Source organism: Cynara cardunculus (genome assembly GCF_001531365.2).
Source record: "Cynara cardunculus var. scolymus isolate 2C chromosome LG 9, CcrdV1, whole genome shotgun sequence".
Classification (NCBI taxonomy): Eukaryota; Viridiplantae; Streptophyta; class Magnoliopsida; order Asterales; family Asteraceae; genus Cynara; species Cynara cardunculus.
The window spans coordinates 10,192,800-10,219,052 of record NC_037536.1 but is presented as its reverse complement, the minus strand read 5'-3'; the positions used below and the strand labels follow the sequence as shown (position 1 = coordinate 10,219,052).

Below are 26,253 nucleotides of genomic sequence, written 5' to 3'. Positions count from 1 at the left end.
CACCACCTGTTCGTAGGTCTGATAGAATGCGTCATACACCATAAAGATATAATTTACTCGTATCTTATGGTGATGATACATGGGTAGATCTTGATGAGCCTACCAGTTATCAGTAAGCCATGGCAGGCCCTGAGACAGCTAAATAGAAGGAGGCTATGGAGAGCGAGGTGTAATTCATGTATGAAAATCAAGTATGGGACTTGGATGATCATAGACCCAGTCAAAAGACAGTGGGGTGTAAATGGGTCTTTAAGAAGAAAACCAACACGGATGGCAAAGTACACACATACAAAGCCAGAATGGTGGTGAAGGGCTACACGCAAACTCATGGTGTAGATTATGATGAAATCTTCTCACTAGTAGCTATATTGAAATCCATCAAGATAATCATTGCCATAGAAACATTTCATGACTATGAAATATGGCAAATGGATGTAAAGAACTCTTTCCTTAATTGTAAGTTGTTTGAGGATGTATTTATGACATAGCCTAAGGGTTTTGTATTGTCTGAGCATCCTGATAGAGCGTGTAAGCTTCAAAAATATGTTTATGGACTTAAGCAAGCTTCTCGTAGCTGGAATATTTGCTCCGATGAGAAAATCAAAGAATTTGGTTTTATGAGGAGCGAAGATGAACCATGTATATCTGCAGAAGTACACAGTTTAACCATAAATAATCTCTTAACCAACCCATCAAATAAGTGGAAGATTCATTAAACTGCCCCCGCTTTGCAGCTGCTGGAGACTTAATCATAATATTTATTAAAACTTCTATTCTAATAACGTTTATGATCATATTCGATATATCGACACACTTGCCATGAGATAAATATGTTATAGCATTGAACAATTGGTAGGATAATATATTGTTGGCGCATTTGTTGCAACCACATTATGCATATGTTGCATTCTCAAGTTTTGATGATATGGAAACATGTTTGACCTCGAGAAACATGCAAAAAACGACGAGATCTTAGAAATTTCGGTCGAAAATAAATTTGATGATCTTAGAAGCTTTTGTAGTCATAAGAATGCGCATACAAAATTGTCAAGTTGATGAAAAATATCATTCGGTATTTTTTTTTTTTATCTCAAAAGTCTAAAACTGATGATAAATTTTGTTTTAGAAAATGAAGTGCTAAAAAGTCACTCGTTAAAAGTTGAAAACAGCTAAAAACTAAAAGTGCCGAAGTGTTGATGCAACGAAAGGTGAGGTGCTAAAGTGATGATGAACAAACTCTGAGGCGTCATTAGTGAACAAACTCTCAGACGTCATTGGTGAATGAACTCTGAGGTGTTGAAACGTGGTACTAAAACTCTGAACGTTGATACTGAAACTTTGAGGCGCTTAAATGTTGATGATGAAAATATAAGGCGCTGAAGCAGTGATGTTGAAACTCCGAGACACTAACGTGTTAATGTTGAAACTTTTTGGCATTGAGACATTAAAGATGAAATTTTGAAGTGTTGAAAAGCTAAAGTTGATCAAATGATAAAGTTAAAGTGCTGAAATATTAATGAAATATCTCAGATCGAGAATATTTTTTTAATGCTCCCAAAAAAATATTTTACAAAATATTTTTCAATAAAGATTCTTATAAATCTTTATATTTTTTTTCTTTAAAATCATTAAATGTTTTTCCAAATATTTTATAAAATCCTTATACTGATTTTACTCGTCTTAGGGTGTTTGAGATTGTTTATTTAAAGCAACTTGTGTTTTTTTTTGTAAAAGTGTTTATCAACTTATGTGATGTCAAACTAGAGTTTTATAAAAAGTGTTTGGATTAGTTTATAGCGGTACCAAAACGTAATAAGTTAATAAGTTATTTTTTAATGTTTAGCAAATTTTGCTTATACATGTAAAATGACACCCCTCCGTCCTCGTCTTCAAAAAGAAGAAGACCATGATTTCTCGCCTTTTTAAGCATTCGCAACAGATTCGAGAAATAATGTAAACAAAAGGTCGATTTACCGTGGAGAACAGATTGATGGTACGAAAGAAAGTGAGTCTGAGATGAGGGTTTTGAGTGTGAGCTTTAATGGTGGTTTCATGCTGAACAATCCAATACGATAGATCAATGGCCACCCTTTTGTTTCTTAGAAAAATAAATCCTTCTGTTCGAGCATAGGGTTTAAGTAAATCCCAAAAATTCCCCCTAGCACCCATTTTCTTGAAATTAACACAGAAAACGAACGAATTTGTGTGATTCAATAGACATTATGATGAGTAAAACCTTCAAGATTTCATCAATTTCTACAAGAAAATGATAAGTGAACAAGCAGCAGCGGAAGAACAACTCAGAACAAGACAATCGATTTAGTTTTAGGGTTATAAAAAGGTAAAAATGTAGTTTCGTTTGCAATGCTAACAAGTTGTTTTTGACAAGTCAGATGAGAGTAACTTATCAAAAACTCCTTATTACCGGTATAAGCATTTTTTTTCTTTCCTCATCCAAACACTAAAAACTGTTTATCTCCGATACCACATCGGAATAAGTCAATGAACAGTTTCAATAAGGAATACCAAACACCCCCATTTATCTCATATAAAATAAATATTTTTTAAATCAACTATTTTAAAGAAAAATAATTTTGTAAAAAGGAAATTTTGTTTGTAACATCTAAAATTTTATTTTAAACTTGTAATTAAAGTTTATGTTGGAAAATTACTTTTCTAAAAAGTAGAAAGATGTTCTCTCAAACTTTAGAATATGTGGTGGTGTTTTTATCGATACTCATATTATTGCGCACATATATCATAAAGTTAACGGTCGAAGACGGGTTAAACCAAGTAGACAACAAGTATTACTTTAACCCTAATTCCAGATGAAAGGGTACAATGGTCATGTTTACTAAATCATCATTTGATACAAAATGCTTTGGTAAACAAATCTTTTTTTTTTCTTTTTTCCAAAGGCGGTCATTTTCTTTCCCTGAACTGATGAATCGCTTGTTCAATACTGCTAACTGTTATTGAAGGATTTTGTCCTCAGGACTTGCCTTTAATTACTTCTTTCATGACGAGAGAACCGCATCTGCATCAGTCGAAGTGGTGGAAGCCCTTGAGTCAAAGGTTGAGCTTCTACGCCTCTCTCAAATGCAATAGTTAAATGTTGATGAGCCATATCAGTGGGTTTGTGGATCGAATTCCACGAGAAGAATTAAGATGGCAGTTCCTGTTTCTTTCATGTGCAACGGTTAAGGGTGGAAAACAGCTCCTCTAGCTTTAGTGGCTTCACGCTCCTATGACGGTCCTAGTTGGAACTCGGACCCCCCCCCCCCCTTTTTCACTTATGAAGAGGCTTTTTAGAATCAAAAGGAAGAGACCCTAAGCTATTAAATAAAATAGAGTCTGAATGAGTATGATAACGCACATACAAACAGGATTCTTAACCGTTCATGAAGTATAGTTGTTTTAGGCAAGGAAAAAGGCAACCATAGCCATATATTTAGCTTATTTTCTTTAAATCATTGACRATTCGATTCGAAAAGAAACAGAGATTTATCTTTCTTATGATAATCAAATATAGTATTTACTGTAGAACTTGGTAAACAACAAATTATTGGCACTTATTTGACATCTTATCCCGGTCAGCACTTACCCTAATTTGTTCACATCAAGGAAAATAAGATACTTTACTCTCCTTCGCCACACTTGTCAAAGACAGCAAGTGACGAGTGAAATAAACAAACCAACCTCACAACTGACTTCACGGTAATCTTAGAGGACACTTACTCAAGTTTCACTTCTCTAGTGGGCGGTGCCAATTGCAAATAGTAGAATGGTTCGGTAGGTTCTTCCCTGCAAAACAGAAAACACGAAATAGAATCATCATCAAGTTGATGATGCTACTTGCACATTCAAATAAACGGTACTTGAGGCTGATAATAAGTAAGCAAAACTTTCACAACAGAGCTCAGTAGAAAAATAGAAAATGTCTTTAGACACCGTTCACACTTTACTAATCTCAGTAAGGTTCCCTGAAAATTTCTAGGGTGAAGCAGCCTTCACAACTGTTTATACCATCAGCCGTCCTCCCACACCAATTCTCCACAACATCTATCCATATGGGTCTCTTTATGGTGTCTCCCCTTCCTACGAGTCACTGAGTTTGGGGTCGTGCATGTTTTGTCATGTGATCACTCTTGTAAAAAAGTGCATATTCATATCTTCATCCTTGTTTATTACACTCTAATCCTTGAGTTTCTTGCTTATATGTGTCTTTCTGTATGTGTGTGAGTTGGGAATAGAATTAGAGAGTGTTCTTTGCTTTATGTTACTGTGCATAATTGCTAAAAAGTGGGTTTGAGGCTGTAGGGATCTTGTGGTTGCTGGTTCTTGGAGAAGGTTGTAGGGTAGTCGTTTTAGTTCTTGATGAACAGGGAATGTTTTGAAGAAAGACTATGCCGACTTAGTGGACCAATCATGCTGAGACATGCGCAGTTGTGGTCTATTGTTGGAGGAAGGAGAGAGACAATGTGATTGCTGCTATAAAAATAAAGGATAGAGAACAGCGGGTGTTAGTCTTGATTTCAGAAAGTGTAATCGTCTCATGGGCTAAATTGCTAAAGGGTTGTGGACAAAACATAGGTTGGTTTTTAACTGATCAACTCTGGAATCCTTGATATCTTTAACTTTCTGGACTTGCTTCTGAGGACCCACATTTACAACTTGAGACTTTTCCTGAAAGTGACTGAATGTTTCAAGTCAGATGAACATTTGAGGCTAAAGCTTTTCCCATACTCACTATAATGCTAGAGCCTAGTTAAATTTTGTGCCATCAAACTCTTCTCACTTCTTGGCAAGATTTGGTTTTTAAACACACGGGTTTACAATATATCCCTTCAACTATAACTTGACAATAATAGGGATAGATTAGCTAATCCTAATATGATACATTAAAAATTCCGTTCTAACTCTAACCCCCCCCCCCCCTTTCGAGTTGATGCATGAATAGGTGAATACCAAACATGTTAAGCTTGGATCATAGCATTTTGAAGCTTAGTAGTCGGAAGACTTTTTGTGAAATTATCTACTATTTGTTGTCGAGTAGGAAGATACATCATACAAATACTGCCATTGTCAAGTTTTTCTTTGATGAAGTGTCGGTCTACTTCGACGTGCTTTGTGCAAACATGATGGACTGGGTTGTGAAAAATGCTAGCATTTGCTTGATTGTCATAGAACAACTTCATATGAGTAGTCGTTGGGATCTTTAGTTCTTCAAGCACCCTCTTTAGACGGATACCCTTGCATATTCCATCAGTGATTGCTTAAAATTCCGCTTATGTGCTGCTTCAAGACACCACCGATTGCTTCTTGTTGCGCCATGTTACTAAATTCCCCATACATTGGTACAATAGCCGCTTGTTGACCTCCATCAATGGATGACCCTGCATAATCAGCATCGGTGTAGTTTCCACATCTGTCTTGTGTTTTTTTTGAAAAAATAACCCTTTGCCAGGAATCCCCTTTAAGTATCACAATCATCTATATAATGCATCTAGTGCTTTTGTTTAGAGCCATGCATAACGGGCTAACAAAACTCACCGCCAAAGCAATATTTCGCGTTGCATGAAAGATAAACCCCGTTAATCTCTTCAACACCCAATTTATGGTTCCAACTCTGTGGGTGTGTTAGCCTGTCTATGTCCATGCATACGAGTTTCCTCCTGTAGATCTAATGTATATTTCCGTTGGAAGATGACAATCCCAGCCTCGCTCCTAACAACCTCCATGCACAAAAAGTATTTCACAAAACCAAGATCTTCTAATTAAAGTTCATTGCGGAGGTAGTTCTTCAAACTATCTCCCAGTGATTGATGTCTGTCAGAATTAGATTCGTCATCAACATATACAATGAGGATGGATATTGTACCTTTTGTTGTGTGCGTGAAGTCCCTGACTATAGCCTCTAGTTGTAACTGGCAAGTCGACTAAACCAGGCCTTTATAATTGTTATAAGCTATAGAAGGGTTTTTTTAGCTACCATACCTTCCCAAGAGGACCATCAAACCTGGGTGGTTTCTCCATGTAGCCTTCTTCCTTTAAATACCCATGAGACCTTTGCAACAATGTTTGTTTCATTGAGAGAAAAAAAAAATAGGGCTACACCCATCTTTCAACCTCCATGCAGTCCCCCTCATGCTCTATTCTCAGAGGCAACCGGCTGCAGCATGGTGACAGAAGACCAGTTCATGAAAAGGAGGCACGCTGACCACTGACTGTTACGTTGTCAGATGCTTTTCACTTTTCAGGGATGTGACTCCCCACTTCCCCATCACCTCTCGCATCCCATGATTTGATCCATTATTCTTCTATATCCCAACATATTTCACAAACACCTCACCTTTGCAATTTCTCTTCTATTTCTTCTCTACGTAGATACCTAGCACGCAACCATTGTGAGAGTTAAAATGCTTGCTGAACGTGATGCCAGGGTGCCACCCATGCCTGAAAAAATTGCAAGCCCAGCCCCCTCCCCTGACACCGCTGTTCCATCCGCAGCACCCAACACCACAACGACCTCCTTCTCCTGTTCCCTCTTCCACAGAATGTCAGGAGGTTTTACATTTACATCCTCTGACCATGATTTTCCCTGACAAGGAGGGTCCCCAACCCTCAACTTAAATATTAATATGCCCTGAAGCACCAACTCAGTCCACGAACAAGTTCTCCGACCACCGGGGCTTAGCCTTCCAACACCCACCTGCTGCTATTGCTGAGCAACCTGCCAAGCGCCCTAGCCGCCACAGCGAGGCTTCAGCCTATTCTCAGCTATCACCCCCAATGAAGCACACTGAAAGAAAGTCGAAGCCATCTGTGGAGCATGAGAGGTTCTTATCTCCAAGGCTAAAGCTGAATTTGACTCCATCAAAACTTGAGCGTTCGGTTCCAGGATGGCAATATAGAACTGACCAAAACAAACCGATGACCATCCAAACATCATCTGATTAATAATACATATACAATGAGAACTTTAAAATATAACAAATCCAGCAAAAAAATCAAAATCAAAAACCCTAGTTCTAACTTTCCTACCTATCCACCCTCCATTCTCACGGCCCAGAAACAGCCCCTCCTTGACCTCGTCATCTACTGCCTCTCCATGCCCACTGCACGAATTGCCTCTTCAACTTGAACTCAAAGTTTGCTCTCAAACTCGAAGTGAGCGCTCAAACTCCAACTCGACTCATCCACATCACAGTGAGTTTGGTCTTGTTCCATTTTAAGAAGTGTGATGCTTTTTGTTTTAGTACAAGAATGTTTCTTGTTTAGATATGTTTCATATTGCGTACTTGAACAGAAGTGAGGACGAGTCCTCGTAGAAGTCTGTTCTTGTTCCAAATTAGGAATGTCATTGTTTAGATCTTGTCTCAGTTTAAGAAGTCTTGTCTAGAGATGCATGATGTTGGGTACGGTAAAGAGTTCTGCCATGATGAGTTTAAAAAACATGTCCCATGAAAATGATAAGAATGTTAGGTTTTTTATCAAGTCTTTGAATATTTCTTATAATTGCACCTTAAGATTCTTTAGCTTTAATTTTATAACATCTAATCAATTTGTAGATGGAGTCTCTACATAGTCGTTTGGCATATTAGAGTAGGGGGTTGTTCGGTTCGTTTTCTATCAAGACCTGTATGGATAAAGTTGTCTGTATGGTCCCAATTTTCCTTCACTAACATGGTAGTATGAAGGACAACCAAATATTCTTAAGCCCGTGTAATCAGCCGGCTTACCGGACCACACCTCAATAGGAGTTTTACAATCAATTGCCGTTGCCGGGGATCTATTCACCAAGTAGCAAACCGTGTTTAACGCTTCTGCCCAAAAACTTCTATTCAATCTAGCATTTGACAGCACACATCTCACTCTTTCCAGCTGCATTTTATTCATCCTTTCAGCTACTCCATTCTACTGTGAGTGTGCCTAACTGTTCGATGCCTTGCAATTCCTTCGTCTTTATAAAACCGATCAAACTCACTTGAACAAAACTCCAATCCGTTGTCCGTTCGCAGCCGCTTTATCTTCTTCCCAACCTGATTTTCAATGAGAACTTTCCAATCTTTAAATTTCTCAATGACTCACTCTTATGCTTCATAATGAATACCCAAGTCATCCTAGAGTAGTCATCAATAATTGAGAGGAAGTAACGACCACCACCAAGTGAAGGAACTTGCAAGGGACCCAACAATCAGCATGTAGGTAATCTAAAGTCGACTTAGTTGTATGGACAGCTTTTGAGAAACTCACTCTCCTTTGTTTTCCAAAGACGCAATGCTCACAAAAGCCCAATTCAGCAACTCTATGACCTCCAAGAAGTCCTTGCTGAGAATTACCATCCCTTTCTCACTAACATGCCCTAGCCTCATGTGCCCCAAACGTGTCATTTCTGACTCACTCTACAGAATTAATGGTTGGTGCTGCTGATCCAACAACCGTGCTACCTTCCAGCACATACAAGGTATCTCTCTTGACTCCTTTCATCACTACTAATGCACCCTTAGTGACCCGAATTACTCCACCCTCACCGGTGTACTTGAAGCCTTTTGAGTCGAACACTCCCAAAGAGATTAAGTTTTTCTTCAACCCAGGTACACGACGAACATCTGTTAGAGTTCTCACAGTCCCATCATGCAATTTAATGCTCACCGACCCAATTCCAACAACATTGCACAGCACGTCATTTCCCATCAAGACATTTCTGGTTGCAATCTTATCATAAGTTTTAAACCAATCCTTATGTGGTGTCATGTGACATGAACACGCGGAATCAAGAATCCATACATCTTACTGACTTTTGCAATCAACCACCAAGAGCACCAAATTAGCCTCCGAACCTGAATCACCTTTTGCTACAGCAGCAGATCCTTTTGACTTCAGTTTTGGACGCTCACTTTTCCAATGACCCGGTTCTTTACAATAGTGGCAGCTATCCCTTGGGTTTCCACTTGGACCTCTAGTCTTCGATCTTGATCGGCCTCTAATTTTCCACTTCCCTTTTCCTTTGTCTCGACCTTTTTTCTACTTTTGTCTCTATCTCCATTTACCACCGACAAGCCAACCGATTGAATTTCGGAACTACTTCCTGAAGCTTTAAGTCACAACTCTCATGAGTGCAGACTTGAACGAACTTCTTCCATTGTAATTGTGTCTCTACCAACAACGAACAAGTTGACAAAATTTTCATATGAAGTGGGCAACGAAACCAATAAGATGAGGGCGGCATCCTCATCTTCAATCTTGACTTCAACATTCTTTAAATCCATAAGAGTGGAGTTTAACTCATCAATATGTTCCTTCAAAGGCATTCCCTCCTTCACTCGTAATGAGAATAACCTTTGTTTTAACAACTTGTTCGTTAAAGACTTGGTCATGTAAAGGCTCTCTAATTTATGCTATAAAGACGCAGCAGTCTCCTCATCAGCAACTTCATAAATCACCTCATCCGCCAAAGACAACAAGATGGTAGAGTGAGCCTTCTTATCTTGTTGTGCAAATACAAATTCAGCCATCCCTTCAGGCCTTTCACCAGCCAAGGGAATCCAAATGCCTTGTTGTTTCAGGAGAGCTCTCATCTTGATTCGCCATAGGCTGAAGTTGTTCTTTCCTGTAAACTTGTCAATCTTGATCATTTGTGGAGGCATTTTCAAAATCTTGATTGAACCGAAACGAAAACACTAGTCGCCTGTCACCAATCGACCACCAATTTCTAATGTGAGACTGCAAACGATCGCCAATTTCAATTTCTAGCCTCCAATCGATCACCAATTTCTGATACGCTTCCTAATCGATCGTAAATTTCAATTCCATAAACCAAATTGATCGTCAATTTCAAGATGTCAGACTCCAATCGATCGCTGATTTTAGTTCCAGAAAATCAACCGATCATGAAAAAGATTACTGAATCTGACGATTTACACCATCAATTTCAGAAACGAGAAGCTCCACCTTGAATCGAACACCAAATAGACCCAAACGATTTCCCACTGTAACACGATTAGCGAAAGCGATGAAGCGACTCCAAACAAAAAACGTCTAAGGAGTTTAGCGATTAGCAATAGAAGGAACCCTAGGCTCTGATACCAATTTGTTGAGAATTTAGAGAAGGCTATATAGAGAGAATTGCAGGAATTTTATTACGAATTGAGACTAAACTTTACAAAGAGAGAATATCCAACTATTTATAGGAAACAGTTAAGACATGCTAAACAAAAAAAAAACTAAACTAACACAATTAAAGCCACGTCTAACACCTTCTACCATCTACATCCCTATTTATACTAAAAACTTATTCTAGAATATAATATTGAGCTTGGGCCTATATACCGATGCATGACAGCATTTAATCAAGAGTATGGTATTGATTACGAGGAGACTAGCCCAATTACTAGGGTTACTTCATTCCATAATCATCTTGCGATTGTAGCCGCTCATAAGTGGCAATTACATCACATTGACGTCAAAAACGTATTTCTCACGGGTGATCTAACTAAAGAAGTATACTATGCATGAAGCCTCCTCTTGATATTTTCATCCCAAAGGTTATTTTTGTAGATTAAGAAAAAAATAATATATGGTCTCAAGCAAGCTCCATGAGTCCAGCTTGAGAAACTCAGTACTATTATTTCATTGGGGTTTTCTCTTACCCTCTAATGTGATGGGACCAAGCGATTATATGGTGCAGTCTCACATACTCTTACCCTCTTATCTATTGCAATAAACCAATTGTATATTATTATAATGGAGAGAATGTGATGATAATTTTAGTTTACATAACCTAAAGGTGTAAACAAAGTTGTTAAAGGCTCAGGGCACTTAGGCGCAACAGGATCCCGAGGACTAGGCGCGAAGAGCAAGCGTGAGACGCAGGGCTCATGAATGCAAGGCGCATCTTATCAATATATATACACACATACTCACACACAGTTACAAAAAACAAGTCTCTAATGCAGCAACCAACACTACTTCAATAGAGGCAAAAGGGTTTAAAGCGTGAGCCGTGAAGGAGAAGTTTTAAGGTCTGTTTTATAGAGAAGGAGGCTTGAATTTAAGGACTTAGTATTTAATATTAGGGTTTGACTTATGTCATCTATTTAATAACACTTCTTTAAGAAATCTAGGAGATGAGAAGATGAGAAAACTTATTTAATCTTACGGTTTAACTAGATATTTAGTAACTCTTTATGAGGAGCACCTAGGCCCACAAGGTGCCTCAGCCAAGACGCAGTGCCTTAGTGAGCCTTGTGAATACGTTGAGCCTCGACTTGAAAAAAGCCCAAGACCTTGAACCTTAGAGCCTAGGTGCGTCTTAGGCGCGCTTTTAACAACTATGGGTATAAAAATTAATAAATAATAATAAGTTCCATTCTTCCATGCCCCTCCTTCTAACCTATGTATTTGTTGCCTAGTGCATCTGAACTTAGGGGTATACGCGGGTTGGGTGGGTGATTTACAACATTTTTACAATCCAACCCGATTATGGTAGTTTGAAAAAGTTTCAACCCAACCCAACTCAATCCAATGCTTGCGGGTTGAGGCGGTTTGGGTTGGGTTGGCGGGTTAGTAGTTACATAAAATTTGACGAATGAAATAATTCATAAAACTTAAGTTTATAGACCATACTATAAAACTACTATCTAAAAAGGTTACAATAGGTTTATAGGACGTTTTTGGACCTTTCAACAAGTGTTTTAGAATGATCTTTAAATAAAATGTCGTATTAGTTATTTTATAGAAATATTTTAAGTGTCCCATAAACTCATCTATTTATAGGACACCTATGTTCATATGACACTTTTTCAAGTCGCGTCGTATAAAATAACTAATACGACATTTTATTTTAAAAGCGTCATAGAATTTGTTAAGACGCCCAAAATCATCCTATAAACTTATTGTAACTCTTTTAGATAAGACATTTTTCTTGTTTTGTCTTATAAAGTATCATATTAGGACGCTTAGACATTCTGGGCATCCTACAAGATCTAATGTTGTTGTAGCGAAATGCTATAACTAAGCATTTTCTTTCCACTATAGTACAGCATAAAATGACGGGGTATTTAGATTGATGGATTCGTCAACCAAATATCTATCAAAATCATTCATATTCTCCGACATATCAATTTGTTGTTGCTGCAAAAAAGATTTCAATAATTTTCTCTTATTAATTAGATTATTTGTCGTCATTCTTGGTCGTGAATCTCTTTTGGTAACCTATATGTTTAGCTAAAATGAAATACAAACATAATATCAATAAAAATTATATGAAATTTATACATATATATACATAATAAACATATATATAAATAAAAATTTATAAAAATTATATATTGGTGGGTTATCGGTTTGGCGGGTGGGTGGTTTGACGGTTAGGCAGGTTGGGTTTAATTGGGTTGTTAGCGGGTTGGGTTGGGTGGGTTTCACGGGTTGACAGTTTTTTGTACACCCTATCTGAACTTCAAAAAAGAAAATACTAGTCAAGATTCAAGAATGAATGGAAATTCATGTGTGACCACATTTTGCATTTAGTATAAGTTGGAGTATGTCAATTAGTTTGACGCCCCGCAATCATTACGACAGCCAATCGTTGTTTCAAACTACAGCCAAGGAAATTTGCGAAAGCTTAAATATAAATTCTGCTCTTATCTAAGACTAAAACATCATACAAATCAAACTTGAAAGGTACGTACAATGACTCTCTTAGATGAGCCAAGAAGTGTAAACAAGGAAAATTCAAATGATGCAATAACATAACATGGAAGACATACCCGGGTTTGGACTGCATGCATTGCCAAAAAAGCTTGAAAGGGCCTGGAACCGTCTTAAAGGGGTTACCTTCAAAACATGCCTAAATACGACAGAAATGAAATGAATTCAGGTTACAAAATTGAAGTGCTGTAGAAATTGTGTGCAAGATTTTTATTTGATATTGAAATCACAGCAGTTAGGTGAATATATTTTGAAACTATCAAGATCATTGTGTCTCTAGAAAAGAAACTTATCCAAATCCAAAAGTTATGTCATGTGTTCAATTCCAAACGGTTTGGTTGCTCATGATCAGGCATACAAATATTTGAAACAAAATCATTTTTGTTATGGTTCTTTGACAAAGGAGGATTCAGTCACCCGAGTGTAAGAGAAAAATTCACTTCATCCTACTAAAATTACAGCAATCATTCAAACCAAACAAACTCAGCATGTACCAACCAGAGGTGGGGCCTGGGGAGGGTGCGATGTACGTAGACCTAGCCTCTACCCCGAATAGTAGAGTGGCTATTTTCATGAAGACCTCCGCTTGTGCAAAGTGTATGCAAAGAAATGATAAAGCTTGCTCAAAAAAAAATTGAATGTGTTCCTGAATCCTGATGTTATTATGGTCTTCTATTGAGAAACATATAAAGAGAACAACCTGAAACAAAAGTTCAGCCCATGAACACAAACTAATTCTTTCTAGAACAGAGATTCTTTACACTCTTTCAACTTGCTCAGGCAGGCTCTTATGTCAAAATAGTTGGCTCCTAAATGTAATATATGCTAGCCATGTTCTCATTATCATTTAACTAAGAAATATATCCAAGTAAACTAACACATGAGTGACATGGCAAGTAAGTTCCCTGACCAAGGATAACCTAAAACAAGGAATCATAACGGGACCAGTGGGTCCAAGAGAAGCATAGCAAAAGCATGCCTGGGAGATATTAATTTATCTCTTGAAAAAGCATGCTCGTTAAATGTTAGATTTACCCTTAAATAATGGAAAAAATCAGCTGTAAAAGTTAAATACAACTGTGTTGTCTTTGTTGGGAACGTTCAAACCAAGTTGAAGGTAATATACTTCTCCAGATTATTCACTATTCTATGAATTGTATCAACTCATCTCTCTCATCAATGAAATCTGCACCCGAACTCCCTCACAAACATGCAGTGGAGCAAACCACAGAACATGTACAAACAACCTCTGGTCCCTCGTAAATAACCCCAGCCATAATTGCTGGCTCGGCAGCTTTGTGGCTTGGTCATTCACTGAATGTTGTTCTTGACTGCAAAGAGAAGATCTTAGTAGGATCTGGGCATAGAAAAAAGCAAGGAAGACTACTTGGGAATATAGATATGAAAAATAACCCATGAGGTATCTTGCAGAAAACTGGTGTGGCTATCTGTAGTTACTGCAGCCAGAGCACCCCCTTCTACCTTGAGGTGATAGTTACTATAGGCTCAAAGAGAATATCGAAGGGCATTCAAGCAAGCAAAAAAGGCACATATGGTAGCATTTCGTCTTGGTACTGAATCTTTCCTCCTCAAGAACCCAGGATATTTCATCTCATTCGTATTCGTATTTCATCTCAAGAACCAGAATGGTATAGCAGAAATCTCCTATTGTAAAATTTAGTTTAATTGTATGTCTCAACCAAGGAATATGAAACTAAGTATTAATTCACAGGACAGCATCCTTGAAAATTTATATTATTACAGGACGAACAGCAGCTTTCTAAATTCAAACCATCCACTCATATCAAGTGTAGACCAACCAAAAAGATTAAGATTTAGTAAGTATGCAATACAGCAATGACTAAACAAATAACCCAATGATGATTTTTAGCTTCCTAAATACAGCCAAATGGACCTCCTCTTCAAAAAACAAGATTTTTGGCTTCCTTACACAAACGCCATGGGCCTTAACCTGATGGCGGACTAAGAACCTGCCTTTCGACTTAAATTGATGTGGGATTTTCAAACGTTTAGAGAAAACTAAACTAAGTATTGTAAGATAAAATTGTTAAATTTGCATTAAAATCCAAGTCAAAATTGTGTATCAAAGTACTAGGTTTAAACATTAAAATCACAATGTAGCTCTTTTCTTCCTCCAAAGAAGGGAGCAACTTGAAAAGATTCTGATCAGACACTATGACCCAGGATCGTTATGCACCCAACCATAAATTCAAACAGGTAAAACCACAAGTTTCTCAATAAATCACAAAGAAAACCATAAATCATTTGAAGAGCAATCACAGAACCTAAAGCAAATTCACACATCCATGAAGCCAACAGCAATTAGAAAAATCAGAGAAACGAGGAATGAGCAAGATTAGGAACTAACTTGAACAACATCTTCAACACGATCGTTGCATCTGTGAGCTTTCGGTTGACGGGTGTCGCCGTTGGGCAATCCCCACGGACTCTCTCTCCGAGGCACTTCTCTTTCACTCATCTCTCTCGTTTCTCCTTCCGACGGTACAGAGCAATTAGGTATGAATTTATATCCAAACTCGGAACACCCTCTAAAAATATAAAACGTGCCGTCGTGATCGCTTATAAAAAAAAATATTTATTCCGTTGTGGTATCGATAACAAGCATTTTGATTGTTTTAATAAACAGTTTATACGGGTGTCAAAGTGATAATAAAAAGTTTTTGAATAAGTTAAACCAATCTAATTTATAATAAGTTGATAAGAACTTTTGTAGAAAAGTATAAATTGTTTCAAATAAGCAATACTAAACACCCTCATAGTGTTATCTCATTTTCGGTGCACAGTTTAACATTCAATTGCGATTGATCCAAGACTGGAGATTTCTTTTTACGCTTCTTATCATAACTTTTCTTCTCACCGGAACCAAAACCTTACTATTCGAGGGTTTAGCTCCGATGAAAATGGAAGTCATCCCGAGAAGCATAAGAAGATTTCTATCATTGGATCAACACTAATGAGATGCACCAAGAATTGATCAATTCCCATATCAAACGCAATTCATTGGATGGGATAAGATCAAAAGTGATAAATGGTTCATATCTCTTCTTACGATTCTCACTTTAACTCTTATTCTCACACGATTATTCGTCTTACTATTCATGTATAAATATAGCATCATACTGATATTTGATACTGTTTGTGTAAAACCAATGTTCTAAATGGCGTAAGGCGTGATATGGCGATGAGATCAAGCTTCAAGCCTTACGAGTTACGACGAAACGATGACATTTTTCAAGACGTGCCCTAAGGCGGCATATATATATAGGGGCATAATCAAATGAGAACTAATTAGTTTGTGGTAATTGTGAGAACCAATATTAACCACAAATCAATATATAAATTAGGAAATTTATAATTTTGAATTAAAATATTAATGCAAGGATATTTTTGGTATTTTAAAACTTTCCTCCCTCCTCTCTTCTCTCTCCGGCCACCGTCCTCCGGTGATACTACAATGGTATCACAATGCATCATATCTGTGCTTGGGTATCACATTGATGTCGTTTGTGTGGTCGATCGAAGATGTAACACAGTGGTATCACTATGCATCTTATATATGATTAGGTATCACAATGTATCTTTTGTTTAACAGAGTCAATATTTTTGGGTATCACAGTGGTATCATAATGGTATCACCGAACGACGGTGGCCGGAGGCCGGAGGACGGTGGCTGGAGGCCGGAGAACGATGGCCGGAGAGAAAAGAGAGGAGAGATGAGAGTTTTAAAATACCAAAAATATCCTTTCATTAAGATTTTAATTTAAAATTACCAAATTTATAAATTTCCTAATTTATCTATTGATTTGTGGTTAATATTGGTTCTCACAGTTACCACAAACAACTTAGTTCTCCCTTGAATAGGCCCATATATATATATATATATATATATATATATATATATATACACACACACACCCCACACAGCCACCCACCCACCCATCACTTTGTATGTGTTAGTGTTTTGGATAATGTCTTAGAACAAATTAAATTCATAAATGTAATAAAACTGGAAAAAAAAATTAAGAACCACTGATACCAAATATATATAGAGCTTATAGAAAATGATATCAAGAGTGTGCAAAATCAAGATTAAATCAATTGAATTTCTACTCATTACTTTTTACAATTTTAAAAGAATTCTTGTTTGGCTTTTCGTGTAGAGGAATATGAGTAGATATTTACCTAGTTAAGGTTTTAGTTTTAAGTTTCTTTTTTACGTTTATTTAAGTCTTAGTCCCGTACATATAATTATCATTTATTGCTCAAGTTATATATTAAAGTAACCTCACACCTTACAAAATAACACATCGTAATATGCTATAACGTGTCGTAACACGCCATAACGCATTACATAGCCATAGGGGTTAACATGGCAACGAACCCAAACCTTGACGACATAACGCGCCATAACGAGTTATTTAGAACCATACGTAAAACAATTTCAAGGATATTACTAAGACGAGTGGCAATTTAAACACCTATATCCGCACTCATAAAGTAAAATTTATACATATATTATACGTAATAAAATCAATCAAAAACTCGATTTAAGGCTAAATAACTAAAAGGAATTTACAACCCCATAAGACGGTCCAAGCTGTCCTTTTCTAAGAGTATTATATGAGCAGATTGATGGTCCAGTTTGGTCTAAAAATAATCAAACCATTTGATCCGGTCCGGTTTGCGGTTTGAACCTTTTTTAGTGATTTGGACCAAATCGACCGTCCAAGTACACATGAATCAGTTATATTTAGTTTTGATGTTGTAGGCTCAATTTTTTGGCCCAATTAAAAAAATATGTCCAAATACATTAAGTTTTTATTCGTGTTCCCTGAATCAGAAAGTTCCAAAGTCCGTCAAAAATCAAAATCCAAAATTTCAAGTCGTCCTTGGACAGTAACTCAAAAATGAGAAGCGTGGTCTGTGACGAAATCTAGTTAATTGGCCTTTCAATCTTATTCACACGACGTGTAGTATACTGACGGAAATTAGAGAGTTTAACCAAAGTCAAATACGAACTAAATTAGCACCCACACTCGATCTCTAGCTTGAATACCCAAAGGTGGTGGTGTTATATAAAACCAAATTCTCACAACGTTGTAAATATGGTGTTCCATTAAACAAAACTGCATCCTGACATAATATAAAAAGACGGGCATAGAAGATGACACCGAGATTTAAGATTATATACCTAAAAATCTCTACTAACGTCATTTTGAGGCACCAAACAACATACACCAACTCAACTTTAATAAACCAGATAAAAACAAACGAACTCAATACATCTTACAAAGAGGTAAGACCCGAGGGGGTAAGATTTTACGCATACATTTACACGAGAATATAAAGACACTCAAAACTTTAAAGAGGCTTGTAAATGATGAAATTGTTGTAGAGATAAAATTATATATAAGAAAATAAGAAAGTAAAAAGATCCAAAAGTACAGGAGGTCCCAAGTTCAAATCCAAGGAGGAATAAAAATCCCTTTGGGCCACGGAGGTTCAAATGCAGTGACTCCGTGCTATCTGCAAAGCAGGTGGTCTCCCTGGGATTAGTCGGCTCACATAGCAGGTTGGATATCCAGATTAATAGAAAAAAAAAGTAAAATATCAATACAATCATTTTAAAGATTCACTTGATACCATTCCAAAAATGTTAACACACACACATCTAAACAACAAGAGCAACAGTTCTCAAATTCAGTATCAATATCAAGATCCCACAAACAACTTATCTTCTACTGTGTAAATCCAAATTGCAAATTCTATTAGTCATATGAAAGACTCCCAGACACAAATTTACAACAAAAACAACTTACAGGTTGAAAACCGAAAGCAGAAAGTGGATCCGGAGCTTCAACGTGCAACGGTAGAAAGGTTAGAACTTTAGTCAAGAAAGATCCTATTGGTAGTATGTTGGTTCATCACTTCACGAACGGAATCCCAGAAGGGACCTGCTTAGCAAATTCATCGTACTCCGACCCAAAGAACTGTCTCAAGAAATACTCCTCGTATGGTATTCTTCTATGAAAGAAGTTCCAAACGACTAATGTAAACGCAAAGGTCGCCACAGGGTTACACAACATTATTTGAGTGCCAACTGACCAGATCAAGAAGCCGGTGTACCCTGGATGGCGAACAATGCTATAAACTCCGTGCGTTATCAATTTATGACGTTCATCATGATGTCTTTGAATAAGATGAGTAAAAGCTCGTCCAGCAGTTATAATAGCGAGTTTCCTTATGATTTCCCCAACAACAACCATCAGAAGTCCCAAATTGCTAATCCACCAATTCTCTTTCAACTCGGGGAAAAAGTAAAGTTCGAGTAAATATTCTAGCACAGAGAAGATCATTGCCAAGACATACTGTTGGCTGATCAAGAGAGATTTAAGAGTTACATTGGATTTCCCATGAAATATGATTGCTAAAAGGTATTCGGAACCATGAAAGAAGAGTACTGCAAAGAACATTTGTGATAATTGTCTGCAAGCAGTGTAGCTGAATATTTCTGTCATTTTCCCAGATTGATTCAGTGAAATCTTTCGAGTAAGATCAAGGAGTCAAGAGGGTGTAGAAATTTGATTATGTAAGAAGGAGGGTTTTACTTCAGACCTGAAAAAGAAGAAATGCTGTCCAGAAGTTCCAATAAAACCTCAGTCTTCATGTCACCAAGAAAATGCTTCAAGGACATTTCTGCAAACAAACAATTCTTGAAATCAGCACACGTCTTCGGGATCTATAGCAATTCTTGGAACACCATTTCTCTTTGTTAAATTACTATAAATGGCTGTTAGATATATGGATATACCAATTAACAAACAATTGCAGTTTAAAACAGATTGAACTTCTACAACCAAAACCCAATTCAAAGATTCAAAAAAAAAATACTGTACCACCATGTCATATGCCCATTCAAGATCTTTAAGGTATTCCACTTCCGAATTAGCTTGGATTTCAGTTTTAGTGGTTTACTTAGTGATCGTTGTTTCAAGTTTATGCTTAATATTGAGTCAGATTCATGAACTAGCTCAAGCTTATAAATGTGTTGACTTGGTCAAATTCTAGAATTAGCTTGGTGGAATGTTTTGGTTTTGATATTATGCTCTAGTTCCTGTAGTTTTTGAATGTGTTTGGTCTGTGATCAAACATACCACTTGGGTTTATGAGAATCTTAAGGCTTCCCTTAATGAATTCTTTAGATTACAAAGATTATGTTGGGGTGTCAAAACTCCCATCTTTGAACAAAAACACCTTGCTTAAGATCAAATACAAATATACAATTTTGATGGCAAGCAAGTACCTGAACCAAAAACAGAAAGAGTGTAGAAGAAAATCTTGGAGCACCCACATAATGAGGCGAAGTTCATACATTTACAATTTTAGACCAAGTTCTCCTCCAGCAAAACCACAAAAACCAAATCCACAAATTGAAACTATTACCATGAACTAGGGTAATTGTGAATTGTCACTGCTTATGGACCTGAACCTGGGTGATCTATCCACGACCAGGATGAAGCTTGGGTGAAACTAAGTGGACGTCCGACCCGACTGATGTTGAAGAATCAGCGGATGAGTTGTGGTTAGGGGCGATGCTTGTGTTTGGGAAAGGATCGGGGGCAGACAGCAGACAGGGGTTGCGTAGGGCAGCGCTGTGCAGACTATTCAGGGGTGGAACTGGCCACTAAGTCATCAATGGAAGGGAGCTGGGTCATTGAAGTGAGATGAGAAATGAGAAAGAGCCTGGATCATCTATGATGAATTGGGCCATACAATTTTTTCCTTAAGAATTGAGGATGACCCAGTCCCACCCTGGCCTCTATGTGGCTCCTGTCTAGGGTAGTTCATCGGTTCACATTCATTGGATTTGGACGAAACTGATCCAATAATTTTGACAACTGCTCAAATATAATTAATTTTGGATATTACTATTTGTAACTTATTGGACAGGATTGGGTCAAAAAATCCTATATTTTGAACTAATCATTCATACATTTTCAATTAAAAAACTACATATAAATAGATCTCCTTATAAATCAAGCGACCACCATAATTTATAAGTGCAAATCATAAGAAGAAGAAAAAAACAAGCCTGGTATGCAAAACTACTGGATACAAATCACATAAAATAAATCTTTCATCCTTGATACAAGGATGGTAATTGGATTTTGAACTATTATTCAACAACCGACCAATCCATTATGGATGGTAAAATTTTTGATCCAATCCAATCTAATTTTGGTTGGTTGGTTGTAACTTGTAATTTGATCAGATGATTTTCTGCACACCCTAAGCTCTGCCCTCAGCATTACTATGCAAACACAATAATATTATTTGGGTTGAAATAATTACTCCAACAATCCCATGAAAATAGAAACATTTCCTTTTCTCAGAAAAGTATCATGGTCAGGTTAATTGTTTGTTCATTATAATCAATACAAGAAAAAGTGATGCTATTGATTTTGGCATAGAATATTTCGGGAGGAATAGCCTCTCATCATATTGTAGTGGGGACTTTGTAAGGCTATTTTTCGGGTATTCTGTGAATAGTCAAACAATTTTCTTAAACCACGTGTTGAGTCAAGCATCGAAATTTTCATTGGTTAGAGGAGTAATCCTTTATGGTTGTCTGAAAAGTTTGACGTTGCGAAAGGAGACACAGTTCCATTTTAATGGCTTTGAGGGAACTATGTTTGACTGGGGGATCTATGTACAAGTAAAACTAAGCGGCTGCTTATCAAATGTTTACCAGGTGTCACTTATCTTACCGGATGAACATGGCAAGGGCCGAGAATCTTACCCGGCAAGAAGCATAGTAAGGACCGAGAATCTTACCTGGTAAGAGAGGGAGTAGACTCTTACGCAGTTTGCATTTACCAGGTAAGAGACACTTTCAACAATACATATGGCCGATAACGTTACCCGATAAGGTAAGGCCGTAAGGGAGGGTGGTAACTCTTGTTGGTAAGTGTTTGTAAACAGCCCCCAAGCGATTTGCTGCTTTCACAACATGATTGTTGTGGCAGATATCGTAAAGGTTTCCTCCCGACACTGAATGCAATAGGAGCAGAACATGGAGTTAAAGATGACTGATTATGTTTAAAAGATTTACATACTTACACTGGACATTAGACGTATATGGCAAATGTTAGATCATTGGTGGGGTTACGATCTTCTTAATAAGGGAATAAAGTAAATGACAAAATAAAAGAACATCAAAACTAGTATGCTTGGATGTAAACATCCCATAATACCCTTGAGCCAAGAAAACTTAGCGTTATCAAGTGAATCAAGGGAAGCCAATATATGACCACCGCTATACGAGTCGTCGTGACATGGCTTGTTTTCAATTGTAACTCTTCTAAGTTTGGGATGGGGATAATAAAGTGAATAGCCAAATATTGCAACTTAAATGTGCCTTTAATGCAAGACATTCTTATAATCGTATCTTAATCTTCCTCCCCTCAAAACCTACAAGAGTTGCAGGAATGAACTCAACTCCGAAACGTATAAAGCGAAATGAAACTTGCACAGTTGCTACGATTTTAGGGAAGTCAAAGTCATACTGACTGCACTCATTGTCTCCAGTCAACAAAATGTCTGTCAAACTATGAAGAAATGCAATTTAAAATCCCCCTTTCATCTCTCCCATAACAAGCCAAAAGAGCATCGCCTTTAATTTGATCACACACAATCCTGTACCGTTCCGCTGATGATTATAGAGAAGATGCACAAACATGAAAATATCATTATGCACCAGAGACTAGCCAGTAATCTACCTAAACGATACCAGAACCCTTTCATATAAGCACCAGAGTAGAAGATAATGAAATTTTAAAAAACAAATATCCAGGCCAAAAAGCCAATAAAAATATGTATACTAATGCCTACTGTAGGCAATTGAGCTCCAAAAAAGCAGGTTGTGGCCTTTATGATTTCCTTTTTCACTAAACATTTCAATTTTGATTTCAATTTCAGACGAGTGTACACAGTTGGTGAAGCAAGGAATATTACGGGACGAAAGCTGGCTTGATTATTGCTTTTCCATGAACAAGTTCTAGCAATCAAACAGCTTAATCGCAAAACTTCAATAACAATCTCCTATCTTTAATTTTTTATGAACCCTAAACCACTAACAAAACCAAATTCACACATGTGAAGAACACTATTCACTATAAAACAGTACAAACGGAGCCTTAATTAAACAGAATAAGAGAAGAAAATTCGAAATAAATAACAGGCTTAAAGAATTTTACTGTGAACTAAACGAACAACTAAACCCGTTGGACTAGTTATTTTTGGAAATTAAAAAGCATAAAAGGAAAGCTTACACAAAAATAGGCAAAGTTCGTAGAGCAAAAAGGTGAAAACGGGTGAGAAGTTTGATCGCGCCGCCGCCGGCGACTGAGAGTAGCGTCGCTGGGAGACTGGAACAGCGAGGTTGGATCTGGAGGTTGAGCTTGCCCTGGGTGACGCTATTACAGACCATCCATGATTCCATGGTATTTTTCTCTTTCCAAAAAAGAATCATGGTATTTTTCTCTTCTCAAAAAAACCCAAACCGAATTTTTTTTAATCTCAAATTCCCCTAGGAATCATGTTTGATATAGGATTGATCATTTTATCCCGATGTATCTCATCCTAACATACATCAAAGATAAAGATTCATTCTTACGCTTCTTAACTTAACTCCACTTACGATCGAAAATCAACTGAATGTTACAAATAGAATTTCAAATTTTTTAAAACCAAAAAGACTCAACAGACTTCTATATTTTTGTATGATTAAGGGGTTGTTTACCTAATCACTTATCCGGTAAACGCTTACTCGTAAAATTCAACACTATCGCTTACTTACCGGATAAGATTTTAGTCCACGAAAACAGTATCGTATGCAACAATTTACCCGGTAAGCACTAACCGTGGTAAGAGCTGTCACTCTCACTTACCGGGTAAGACTTTTGGTCCTTGTTTTGCTCTTATCAGGTAAGATTCATGGCCCTTACCATATTCATCCGGTATGGTAACGAAGCTTGATAAGTGCTTACGCGAGTAAGCGTTCAGTAAATGGCCCATAAGTCTTTAATTAATGTTTTGAACCAAGTTCTTGCACTTATAAAATAAAAGGAATATACTATTTCTCTATCGATATATCAATAAACCTGTAACAAAGTACAATAAACCATTAAATATGATAGGTTCATTGTGAGAACATAAAGGAAACACGTATTTTTTTCGGGTAAGAATGAACCACAAGAGGTATTTGACGGAATCCAGCTACCATTTTCATTTCACAAGAGGGGATTAAATACGAATATAATTAACGGCTTAATCTAAACTCTTAGCCCTCAATTGACATTTATCATCGAAAACAAAATTTGAAAATATATTTATTACCAAATAAAGAGGAGGTCGCTACAAGTCAATCTATATATTCTTTGATTTCTAATCCAACTGAAAGTGGGTTTGTGTGTATGCATCCTGCCCAAAACTAGCCTGCTAAAACGCATACTAGAAAGTGCTTTGAAAGATATCAGCAGGTTTCCCCCGAGGATGTAATCATTAAATATTTTTTGTTATAATTTTGATGTCAATACTTTATTAAACTAGAAGGGTAATCGCGCAATGCAGCGAAATAAATCTTCGTTTTAATGTTTAGTTTTTATTATTATTTATTGATATAATACGATTTTATGTGGTTTTGAAAAAACGATAATGTTTTTATTTTTGAATGAAATATAAATATGAAAATAGCATAAAAATTTGAAAAAAATAAATCGATATTAGTATCAAATTAACTATTTAATAATTATCGTTTTTTTTTTGTGTAACTTCTTTAATTCAATTTTTTTATTATACGTTAATTTAGATTTAATAACAAAGTAATTTATTTTTGGTTTAATAATTTAATTTTTTATAAAAATAATAATTAAAAATTCTGTTAGAACTCGATGACTATCTTAATTATAATTTACATTTTTTATATTTAAAATGAATGTTTATCCTATATTTGATTATATTTATTTGCAGTTAGTTATATGAATTTAAAAATGGAGCTTTAATAAGTTATATTTTTGCAAAATTTACTTGTAATCTTGAATTTTAAGTAATATGCATCAATAAAAAGTATTTCATGCATAAGAAATAGTTTTTAAGAGTTTTTGTCAAATGTTTTATAATATAGTATAGATAACATAAATAGTTAATACAAAGTAAAATTAATTAATTAAGTAAAATATTTTAGCGTGAATTACATAAATCATCCCTTACTTTTATTGAAATTAATTGTCATTACTGCTCTAATTTCATAGCAGACCCCTTGCCTTTAAATTCTCTTGCAAAGATCGTCCATCCCTTTAACTTCCGTCAAGTTGAGCCGTTAAGTACTTTCACATGCTACTCAAATACGGGGTCTTTTTAGTCATTTTGCCATATTTTTTAATTTTAATATAAATATACAAAATGCTTAAATTGGTACTAGGTTATAAATAATTTTAATTTAAATCTCCATCATAAAAAAAAAAAAAGTGAAAACTTTGTCATGATCAAGGAAGGTAACACTATTGAAAGTTTTTTATGCATAAAATATTGTTTATTAATATATATTATTTAAAATTTAAGAGTATAAGTAATTTTGTGCAAATACAACTTATTAAAGCTCCATTTTTAAATTCGTATAGCTAACTATAGATAAACATAATTAAATACAGAATAAACATTCATTTTAAACGTAAAAAATCTAAAATATAATTAAGATAATCATTGAGTTCTAACATAATGTTTAATTATTATCTTTATAAAAAAATTATATTATTAAACAAAAAATAAATTACTTTGGTATTAAATCTAAATTGAAACATAATAAAATTTTGAATTAAATAACTTATACCAAAGAAAAGAGAACTATTAAATAGTTAATTTGATACTAATATCGATTTTTTTATATGCTATTTTCAAATTTATATTTCATTAAAAAATAAAAACACTATCGATTTCTCAAAAACCACATAAAATCGTATTATATCGATAGAGATAAATAATAAAAAATAAACATTAAAATCAAGATTTATCTCGCTGCATTGTGCGAATACCTTTCAATTATGTAAAAAGTGTAGTAACTTCTAAAAAATATCATGAGAGAGTGATAGAGCGATCATATAAATGATAAATCACTCATATTTTTTTTAAGTTTTTATTCAAGAACCTAAGAACTTTCGTTCTTACCTTGAAATTTAGTGTAAAATGATATTTTGTTAGTTTTTTAAATATTTTTATTGATTTTTATATTCGTATTTCACAAAACAAGGTTCTTATTAGTAACTAATGTTAGTTCTTAATTTATTAAGTTTACATGATAAAAAAGTACAAAAATGAGGTTCTTGTAAGATGCTATAATGTTTTACGTGAACATGCATGGCACGATCTCATGACTTGTTAGGGGTTGTTTGCCAAACGCTTATCGAGTCATTTACCTTATCGAATGAGCATGACAAATACCAA

The 26,253-nt window shown here is 35.9% G+C and overlaps 2 protein-coding genes across 3 annotated transcripts; both read right to left on the bottom strand.

Moving 5' to 3' along the window:
* Nucleotides 1–3,415: 3,415 nt before the first annotated feature.
* LOC112518511 lies at nt 3,416–15,256 on the bottom strand. The gene is made up of 3 exons (XM_025126230.1): nt 15,101–15,256; nt 12,771–12,850; nt 3,416–3,804 (listed from the first exon to the last, which is right to left on the bottom strand). Exons 1-3 carry the CDS (start codon nt 15,209–15,211, stop codon nt 3,735–3,737), a joined length of 261 nt encoding a protein of 86 aa, XP_024981998.1. The 5' UTR covers nt 15,212–15,256; the 3' UTR covers nt 3,416–3,734.
* Nucleotides 15,257–18,425: 3,169 nt separating this feature from the next.
* Nucleotides 18,426–23,247, bottom strand: LOC112518738 (protein-S-isoprenylcysteine O-methyltransferase B-like). Of its 2 annotated transcripts, XM_025126547.1 has the most exons (3): nt 23,085–23,243; nt 19,369–19,449; nt 18,426–19,264 (listed from the first exon to the last, which is right to left on the bottom strand). In XM_025126547.1, the coding sequence occupies exons 2-3, from the start codon at nt 19,445–19,447 to the stop codon at nt 18,678–18,680; spliced, it is 666 nt and encodes a 221-aa protein (XP_024982315.1). In that variant the 5' UTR covers nt 19,448–19,449; nt 23,085–23,243; the 3' UTR covers nt 18,426–18,677. The 2 variants fall into 2 exon arrangements, with proteins under 2 accessions (XP_024982315.1, XP_024982316.1); XM_025126548.1 differs by having other exon boundaries at nt 18,426–19,449; nt 23,085–23,247.
* Nucleotides 23,248–26,253: the final 3,006 nt, after the last annotated feature.